The sequence below is a fragment of the Archocentrus centrarchus genome, chromosome 2 (genome assembly GCF_007364275.1).
Source record: "Archocentrus centrarchus isolate MPI-CPG fArcCen1 chromosome 2, fArcCen1, whole genome shotgun sequence".
In the NCBI taxonomy this organism is placed as follows: Eukaryota; Metazoa; Chordata; class Actinopteri; order Cichliformes; family Cichlidae; genus Archocentrus; species Archocentrus centrarchus.
Window position 1 is genome coordinate 247,016 of NC_044347.1, and position 10,284 is coordinate 257,299.

The 10,284-nt window shown below is 42.3% G+C and overlaps 1 protein-coding gene across 2 annotated transcripts in view; it reads right to left on the bottom strand.

The window, feature by feature from the left end:
• Window positions 1-5,976: 5,976 nt before the first annotated feature.
• LOC115798073 (oocyte zinc finger protein XlCOF6-like) overlaps window positions 5,977-10,284 on the bottom strand; it is a 20,524-nt gene continuing 16,216 nt past the window's right edge. For both annotated transcript variants that reach the window (XM_030754775.1, XM_030754766.1), the window contains exon 3: window positions 5,977-9,995. In XM_030754775.1, the coding sequence (XP_030610635.1) occupies window positions 8,310-9,995 (1,686 nt within the window). In that variant the 3' untranslated portion in view covers window positions 5,977-8,309. The remainder of the gene's footprint in view (window positions 9,996-10,284) is intronic.

Sequence of the window (10,284 nt, forward strand, 5' to 3'; positions counted from 1 at the left end):
TGAAAAAACAAGCAGCCTGTTCCAAAACAACACCTGCATTATCAGAATTCGGCTCCCTAGCCGGCCTTGGCTGGCAATCATATCTCTCCAGAACTATGTGTGAAGGCCGCTATCCCCCTCAGCCCTCTCTGTGATTTGTGAAGCTGGATCTGGTGTACCAAGGCTGCTGATGAACTTCCATCACTATCAGCAAACTGTTTGCCTGGGAGCTGGCATCTGGGCTCCACAATGCCCCCACCCTCTCGTCTCCGTCTGCGTCCCCTCCTGACCCTGACCCTACCCACCATACTGCTATCCCGGCTTTATATGTGCAATATGCTTTTTGCTGAGGTGTTTTTTGGAACCTCGTAAGGTGTTCTTTATGAACACAGTATGAGATGAGAGAAGAGAGATGACAGACTGCAGGAGAGGTAAAGTATCCATGGCTTGAAGGAAAAAAAAGTCTTTCCCCTGGACCGGGCGACCAACGTTGTACAGTTCATATTGTAAATTTTTCCAGAGCATGATGACTGAGTGGGCTATTGAGGCTGTGTGTGGATGGGTGAGGAGCCAAGAGGAGGAACAAATCAGTCCACAACAGAAAGCTAATTGCATTAGCCTTTGTTTTTCATCTGTGGTGTGAACAATCTGCTGGGCAAAATCCTTTAACTCCAAGATTTTCTCCTCTTGCTTGGTGGAAATTTTTGAGTCCGTGGGGTCCATGGTGTAGTCGCATCGCTCTGTCATGTCGGGCGGTGTGACAGGCAGAGATGGACCCAGATGTAGGACTCCGGATACTGACATAACTTAAAAGGTGTTTATTGAGATGGACGATAGTTTGGACTTGTGCAGTGTCATTGTTTCACTGAACAGCATTATCAAGATGTGGCGATAACAAAATTGTCCAGCAGGTGTCACTGTGCAGATGGGTTTCAGGTTGTTTTGAAGCTTCGATACAATTCCGGTACAAATGCTTTGAACGCTTCAGTGTTTCACAAAGCCTCGTTTTGCCCATCACTACAAAATCCTTCTGGGAGTCAGATGAAGAGCAGAAAACAAAAACGAAGCAAGGTAGACAAAAACACACAGGCATGGCAACATCAACGACGCAACAACAAGCAGAGAAAACACAGGACTTAAATACACCAGGGGATAATGAGGGAAAGTGGAAACAGCAGGAAGCACAGCTGAACACGGCACTGTTATAGTTTTAACAGTCCTTGTGGATGGGGGCATTCTCCTCCTGCAGGTTGTGTATACAGGAATCAGCAGCATGGACATGTGGTTAGAGAAGCCTAGATGTGGTAGCGGAATTGTCCTATAGACCTTTGGTAGAGTAGAAATTCTGACAGCCAAACACGCAACAGGCAGACATTTTGATGCTATCACTTTTAAATCATGTTTAAACGCTGCGCAGCCTCCTTGTTCTTACTGATTTTGATGATGATTATTGATCCTTTGATGATGTAGACTGCAAAAGGGTCTACCGAGAAGCACACACAAAAAAAACTGGGGCTACGAAACATGGGTTTCACTGCTCCAAAACACAATGAGACAAAACAAAGAAATGAGCTATACTGCTATAGAACTACACTGTTCAAAAGTGGCCTCAGTTTTACACAATGTTGTGGGTTGCCAGTTGGGCTTATTTTGGGCTTGTTTTCTGTTGTGAGATCTGGCAACACTGGTTTTACTGTTTGAGCTACACAGACTACACAGCTAACAAGCTGACAGCTAACAAGCTGTGTAGTCTGTGTAGCTCAGTTTATCTAAACAGCATATTTCAGTGTAATCTTCACACATTTAATCCAAAGCACACTCTGAATCACCTGTATTCACATTATTTGCTTAGTCTGTTTTTAGGAATTCGCTAGTCAAGAACAGCTAGTAGCCCTTTAGCTAACTCACTAGCAGAATTGCTTCTCTGTTCTTGTCCTGTTGGACCTCAGTGCAGTTTTTCATACTGTTGACCATAACATTTCATTACAGAGATTAGAGCATGCCGTAGGTATTAAAGGTACTGCACTGCACTGGTTTGAATCATATTTATCAAATAGAGTCCAATTTGTACATGTAAATGGGGAGTCTTCTTCACACACTAAGGTTAATTATGGAGTTCCACAGGGTTCTGTGCTAGGACCAATTCTATTTACATTATACATGCTTTCCTTAGGCAGTATTATTAGAAAGCCAGATGACACACATCAATTAGTTAAACTGCAGGAATGTCTTAAAGACATTAAGGCCTGGATGACCTCTAATTTCCTGCTTCTAAATTCAGATCAAACTGAAGTTCTTGTACTCGGCCCCACAAATCTTAGAAACATGGTGTCTGACCAGATACTTACTCTGGATGGCATTACTTTGGCCTCCAGTAACACTGTGAGGAATCTTGGAGTCATTTTTGACCAGGATGTCCTTCAATGTACATATTAAACAAATATGTAGGACCGCTTTTTTGCATTTGCGCAATATTTCTAAAATTAGAAACATCCTTCCTCAGAGTAACTGATGCATTTATTACTTCTATGCTGGATTATTGTAATTCATTATTATCAGGCTGTCCTAAAAGCTCCTCGAAAAGCCTTCAGCTGATCCAAAATGCTGCAGCTAGAGTACTGACAGGCAGGGGTGGACTGGCAATCGGGCGTACCGGGCATTTGCCCGGTGGGCCGACAGTCCTCAAGGGCCGATGCCGTTGGATTTTTTTTTTTCTTCCCTTTTTTGTTTCTAAGACACCAGCCCTCAGTTTAGAGGGGGCGGCCCATTGGCCCATCTTCAATATAGACAGTGGACAGAACCAATCAGGATATAGGATGAAAGCGGCCCCACCCTTTCTCTGCGTGGTGCCGAACACTGAAACTGCTCCCGCTAGTAGTTTCAGTGTTGAGCGCGTGTGTTAAAGGAGAGGCAATACGGAGAAACCGAAGCGGCAGAAAGGGGGTGCGGAGAAGTTACGTGCGAAGAAATTGAAGAGTGTCACTGTAGATGCTACAAAATGTGTAAAGATCACAGACATGGTCGTTGCTGTAGCCTCCACGTCCTCTGTAACAGCAATGCTGCAGCAACAGCAGCTGTAGGCAGAGGCGGCCAGAGGCATAGTAAACATATGCGGCTGCATAGGGCCCCCTGACCACCAGGGGCCCCCCAAGCTCGCCCACATTTGTCATGAAACTTTTTTGGTTTGTTTAAATTTTTTACAAATGCCAATTTCCTAAAAGAAATAAGAGACTATTCTAACTGTCCAGATTTGTACACTTGTAACAACACTAATTTAATGAGTAGGCTACACTCTAATATTTCTGTCTCAGAGTGATGCTAAAAAGCTCATTCATGCATTTATTACTTCTAGGCTGGACTATTGTAATTAATTATTATCAGGCTGTCCTAAAAGCTCCCTGAAAAGCCTTCAGCTGATCCAAAATGCTGCAGCTAGAGTACTGACAGGGACTAGAAAGAGAGAGCAGATTTCTCCTATATTGGCTTCTCTTCATTGGCTCATAGTCCCGTATCACCCCAACAGAGCACTTCGCTCTCAGACTGCTGGCTTACTTGTGGTTCCTAGGATACTTAAGAGTAGAACGGGAGGCAGAGCCTTCAGCTTTCAGGCCCCTCTTCTGTGAAACCAGCTCCCAGCTTGGATTCAGGAGACAGACACCCTCCCTATTTTTAAGATTAGGATGAACGATGGGTTTTCTCTGTAATTATTGTGGGGTCTTTACCTTACACTATAAAGTGCCTTGAGATGTCTGTTTGTTGTGAGTTGGCACTGTATAAATAAAATGTAATTGAATTGAAAAATTGAATTGAAAAGGCTGAAACTGTAATATATCCTAAAAAACAAACAAACAAACAAAAAAAAAGCAACTTTAGCCCTCCAGCATTAATAACAATTAAGTTCAGGGGACAATGAAGTGGTATGAAGGGGGCCCCAAATCAAATATTGCTTAGGTCCCCTTCAAGGCTTGGGCAGACTCTGCTGTAGGTGAAGACAGCAGCAGTGTGATGAGCAATGGCGATTGATTAATATCAATATTTATTTACATTTGCATACTTCCCCAAATCTGGCAGCCACGGCACCTTAAATCTGATAAAATAGCAAATGGTCAAGGCCGAGAAGTGTTGGATGAGCAGCAAGTGTCCATTTTAGGCTGCATCACAGCATTTTAGATATTTAGGTTAAAGGTGTGTTGAAAGGCTGCACAGTAGTTTGAATTTGTAGCCTCTGTGCTGGTTAAATATGTTTTAAAAAGCCCTCAAGCAGGTGAAATAACAGATTTTAAAAAACTAAATGATATGTCAAAGCTTTGCAATTTTAGCATTACTAAAGTAAGTTAAAAAGAAAAAAGTATAAAAGTATTATTAGCAAAAGGTATGCCCACACTGAATAAGAGTCAAATGCTTCTAATACATAGTTGTGGGCCGGTCTAAGCCAAAAATGCCAGGGCCGATTTTTTGTCCCAGTCCAGCCCTGCTGACAGGGACTAGAAAGAGAGAGCAGATTTCTCCCATATTGGCTTCTCTTCATTGGCTCCCTGTTAAATCTAGAATAGAATTTAAAATCCTTCTCCTCACCTACAAGGTAGAATAGAATAGAATAGAATATCTTTTATTGTCATTGTGCAGCGATGTGACAACGAAATTATGTAAGCAATCTATCTAGTGTCTTAAAAAAATAAATAAATAAAACTAAATAAATAACAGATCAAATAACTAGGTACATACATATGAATACCCCGCCCCACAACCCACCCTTTAAATTACACAACTCTGTTTCCCCCCCGCTCCACACTTGCACCTATTTACACCTTCTAATATTTAGAGCATTATTTAGAAGTGTAATAGCCCAGGGAAAGAAAGTGTCTCTGAACCGATTTGTCCGGCTCTTTAGAGCCCTGTATCTTCTGCCAGAGGGCAGGAGGTTGAAGAGAGCTTGACTGGGGTGGGATGGATCGCCCAGGCTCTTCTTAGCCCTGTTTAACCCTCGGGAGTTTGCCAAGTCATCTAAAGAGGGCAGGGGACAGCCAATTATTTTCTCAGCCGTTTTAACAACACTCTGCAGGGCCTTTCTGTCCCTTGCAGTACAGCCAGCATACCACACTGTGATGCAGTACCCCAGCACACTTTCTATTGTGGAGCGATAGAAATAATCAGGCCCCATCTTATCTCAAAGACCTCACAGTCCCATATCACCCCAACAGAGCACTTCTCTCTCAGACTGCTGGCTTACTTGTGGTTCCTCGGATACTTAAGAGTAGAATGGGAGGCAGAGCCTTCAGCTTTCAGGCCCCTCTTCTGTGGAACCAGCTTCCAGCTTGGATTCAGGAGACAGACACCCTCTCTATTTTTAAGATTAGGCTTAAAACTTTACTTTATGATAAAGCTTATAGTTAGGGCTGTGACCCTAGTGACCCTGAACCCTCCCTTAGTTATGTTGCTATAGGCTTAGGCTGCTGGGGGGTTCCCATAATGCACTGTTTCTTTTCATTCACCTTATTTACTTTGTTTATACTCCACTCTGCATTTAATTATTAATTATTATTAATCTCTGGCTCTCTTCCACAGCATGTCTTTTTTTCTCTCTCCCCTCAGCCCCCCCTCAGCAGATGACCCCCCCTCCCTGAGCCTGGTTCTGATGGAGGTTTCTTCCTGTTAAAACTGAGTTTTTCCTTTCCACTGTCGCCAAGTGCTGCTCATAGGGGGTCGTTTTGACTGTTGGGTTTTCTTTGTATTATTGTAGGGTCTTTACCTTACAATATAAAGCACCTTGAGGTGACCGTTATCATTTGGCACTATATAAATACAATTGAACTGAAATGAATTGAATTACCAATAAATTACAATTGTAAATTCAGGATAAATTGTTGAAATTCCTAATGCACCCAAAACTAAATTCTTATATTTATATTGTTAGAATGTAAATTAAGTTGGAATCTTCCATGAAACATGTCACAACAAAATTTTCTAAGAAATCTCTTTATTACACAAGGTCAAAGAACATGTAAATCTGGATTTTCTTTATATACTGTACTGCTCACTCAGTTCCATACTTCACCTACACAATGCAAGAATGAATACATATAAAACAATCAGCAACTCAATGTTTGATTACACAAGAAAGCAATAATAACAGTGTACAGAGCAAATTACTATGACTGCACTACCCCATTGTTCATTCTTTTGAACATGTCAACATTTTTAATTAATCACTGTAATGTACCGGGGTCATTTTTGGCCCCAAATGAAATCTGTTGTCATCAAAATATGTCACAATAAGATTTGAAATTATGCAAATTACCTCTAGGATTTGCTCAAACATAAATGGATAGATGGATCAATGAATAAAGCTATGCCCGACATACAAATATAATTCTCTGATGTCTGTGTAGGTTCATCCAGTTCATAGTAATCTCTGGAGCTTGAAAAAAAGGCGACTGGACTTTTTGTGTCTTGAAGATGTTTCTCCTCTCATCCAGAAGGGTTCTTCAGTTCTCAAACCAAAAGGTGGAGAGACTCAGGTATTTTTACCCCCAGTAGGCGTAGTCCCCAGGGGGTGGTTGTGCCCCACTATTGTTCATGTGCACAATCACTTGTGCCAAGGTGTGAAAGGAGGCGTGGGTCATTACAATCAGTGGTTTCAGATTAAACCAATTTGGGACTTCGCTCCATTGTATCAAGTCATCTATTGAGGTCAAATGAACAAAGGTGTGAATGGGGTTTGAGGTGCCTGGGGAGGGAGCTCAGGACAGCACTGTAAACAGGTGAAAGTTGGTGACTTAATCCACCTCCTCTGTTCAATGATGGTTGTTCACAGTGGACAGATGCTTCTTTTACTCCTATTTCAAACACCTGTCTTCCCTGTTCAAAATGTGAATGTTGGCATCCTCAACGAGTGACCTTTGACCTTTAGATACAGATGTACTGCTGAGTCTTGTCCTGTCGAGGTGGCGCTTCTATGTTGTGCCATTCATTTGTGAAGATGCTGTTTGGTTTCTCCACTGATTATAATGACCCACAGCTCCTTTCACACCATGGCACATGTGATTATGCACATTAACAATACACAACAACCTCCAGAGGACTACACCTACTGGGGTTTAAATACCTGGGTCTCTCCATCTTTTGGTTTGAGAACTGAAGAAGCCTTTCGAATGAGAGGTGGAACATCTTCACGAAAAAAAAAAAGAAGTCCAGTCGCTCTTTTTTCAAGCTCCAGATAATTCTGCAGTATGTCAATTTGAATGTTATCAGCATTCATGTTGAAAGATACAGGTAGGCTAAACAAAACTAAAATCTAATTTTCACCTTCATCTAAACACAAAATGTCATTGGTAATTTTGAGCAATGCTGTCTTGATGCTATAATAATGTCCAAATCCAGATTGGAATTCCTCAAATATATTATTACCTTCAACCAGCCCAAGTAACTGATGGGCCACAGCTTTCTTGAGGATTTTAGAAATGAATGGCAGTTTGGAAATGGGCCTGTAGTTGTCAAGCTGAGAGAATGATAATACGGGGCCAGAAGGATAGGACTCATCTGACCTGAACTGAGGACAGTTGGACAGTGGAAGGAATATTTTGAGGATCTCAATCCCACTGACACGTCTTCTGTCATGGAAGCAGAGTCTGAGGACAAAGGGGACAATTCATCCATCACTGGGGTTGAAGTCACTGAGGTAGCGAATAAATCCTTAATGGCAAGGCTCCTGGAGTGGATGAGATTTGTCCTGAATTCCTCAAAGCTCTGGATGTTGTAGGGCTGTCCTGGTTGTTACGTTGCATGGAAGTTGGGGAAAGAGCCTCTAGATTGGCAGACTGGGGTGGTTGTGGTTTTGCTCCTCGTGAAGAGGGACTAGAAGTTGCATTGGAGTTTGCCTAACCAGTTTTGAAGAAGTTATTCAACTGCATCCCTCAGGGTATCTTGTAGAGCATGTTTCAGGACTATGGGATATCAGGATCATTGTTGCGGGATGTTCAGTCCCTGTGCAACCATTGCCAGAGCTTGGTTTGCATTGCTGGCAGCAAGCCAAAGTCATTCTCAGTGACACTAAGGCTGCCCTTTGACACCAATTCATAATTTTTATGGATAGAGCTAGAGGAAGCAGCAGGAGAGGGACATCTAGTGTCCCTCCTTAGACTGCTGCCTTTGCAACCAGATGAGAGGTAGAACATGGATGGATGGACGGACGGACGGAACAGAAAAAAAATGTCCTCTGCAAATTGTCTGCTATATTCATCACAGCACTTTACCCTGTGTGCAGTATGCATGCTTTGGTATGAGTTTACGCTGCTTGGGAAGCTGAAGGGTTTTCCACAAAGGTCCCACTATCACTGCTCATCTGTGGAGTGGGTTTGTAGATGTGTTATTAAGTATTTTTTATGGGTAAATGCCTTTCCACACTGACCACAGATGAATGGTTTAACCCCACTGTGGATGCGCTGATGTCTTCTTAAGTTGGTTATCAGAGTAAAAGCCTTTCCACACTGTTCACAGATAAATGGTTTAATCCCACTGTGGATGAGCTGATGATTTTTTAAATCACCCTTCTGAGAAAAAGACTTGCCACACTGGCCACAGTTGAATGGTTTAACTCCACTGTGGGTGAACTGGTGTCTTTTTAGATCACTTATCTCGGTAAAAGCCTTTCCACAGTGACCACAGACATAAGCTTTAACTCCACTGTGGACGAGCTGGTGTCTTTTTAAGTTACTACTGCAAGTAAACCCCTTTCCACATTGCTCACAGCTGAATGGTTTAATTCCACTGTGGGTAAGCTGATGTATTTTTAAATCATTCATCTGAGTAAAAGTCTTTTCACACAGCTCACAGTTGAATGGTTTAACTCCACTGTGGATCAGCTGGTGTCTTTTTAAGTTACCAAGGAAAGAAAAACCCCTTCCACACTGATCACAGCTGAATGGCACAACTCCACTGTGGATGAGCTTATGTGTATTTAATTTACTAATGCAAGTATAAGACTTTCCACACAGCTCACAGCTGAATGGTTTAACCCCACCATGGGTGAACTGATGCCTTTTCAAGTCACCCATCTCAGTAAAAGCCCTTCCACACTGACTACAGATGAATGCTTTAACTCCACTGTGGGTGAGCTGATGTCGTTTTAATTTACTCACACAAGTAAAAGCCTTGGCACACTGATCACAGCTGAATGGTCTAATTCCAGTGTGGGCGAGCTGATGATTTTTTAAATCACTCATGTCACTGAAACTTCTTCCACACTGACCACAGTTGAATGGTTTAATTCCACTGTGGATGCGCTGATGTCTTCTTAAGTTACTAGAACAAGTAAAACCCCTTCCACACTGGCCACAGATGAATGGTTTAACGTCACTGTGGATATACTGGTGTCGTTTTAAGTTGCTAATGCTATTAAAAGCCCTGTTGCACTGATCACAGCTGAATGGTTTAAGTCCACTGTGGGTACGCTGATGCTTTTTTAAATCACCCATCAGAGTACAAGACTTTCCACACTGATCACAGCTGAATGGCTTAACTCCACTGTGGATGAGTAGATGCTTTTTTAAATCATTCGTCTGAGTAAAAGCCTTTCCACACTCATCACAGATGAATGGTTTCACTCCTGTGTGGATGACCAGATGTGTTTTTAAGTTACTAAAGCAAGTAAAACCCTTTCCGCACTGCTCACATTTGAAGGGTCTGTCCTCACTGTGGATGCGTTGGTGTCGTTTGAGGTGTTCTGTCCTGGCAAAAGCCTTTCCACACTGATCACAGGTGAATGGTTTATCTCCACTGTGGGTGTGTTGGTGTCTCTTAAGATGTATTCTGGTGGCAAAAGCCTTTCCACACTGATCGCAGGCGAATGGTTTAACTCCACTGTGGGTGTGTTGGTGTTTTTTGAGATGTTTTTTTGTGGTAAAAGCTTTTCCACACTGATCACAACTATGGCGTTTATCCTCGTTTGCTGCTGTTGAGTGAGCTTTGCCAGTGCCATTGTACTGCTGAGGTATCATCCCATTTTTGTCATTTTGTTCCTGTATTGTCGGAAACAAACCAGTTAGATTGCAAACATTGAACAAGTGGAAGTACAATGGGCTTAGGGTTAACCCTAACTCTAACCCCCCCTACACTCTGAATGAAATCTAGTTTCATACCCAAGGTTAAAAGATCATGCTACCATATCTTTTAAGAATGTGCTCAGAATTCACAATTTAATCAAAGACATTTTTACCAGGCCAAGTACTGACCTGATAGATGCCATGCATCACTACCATGAACAATGCAAGAAAACAAAATGCACATAGTGACAGCACTGCTGCAATT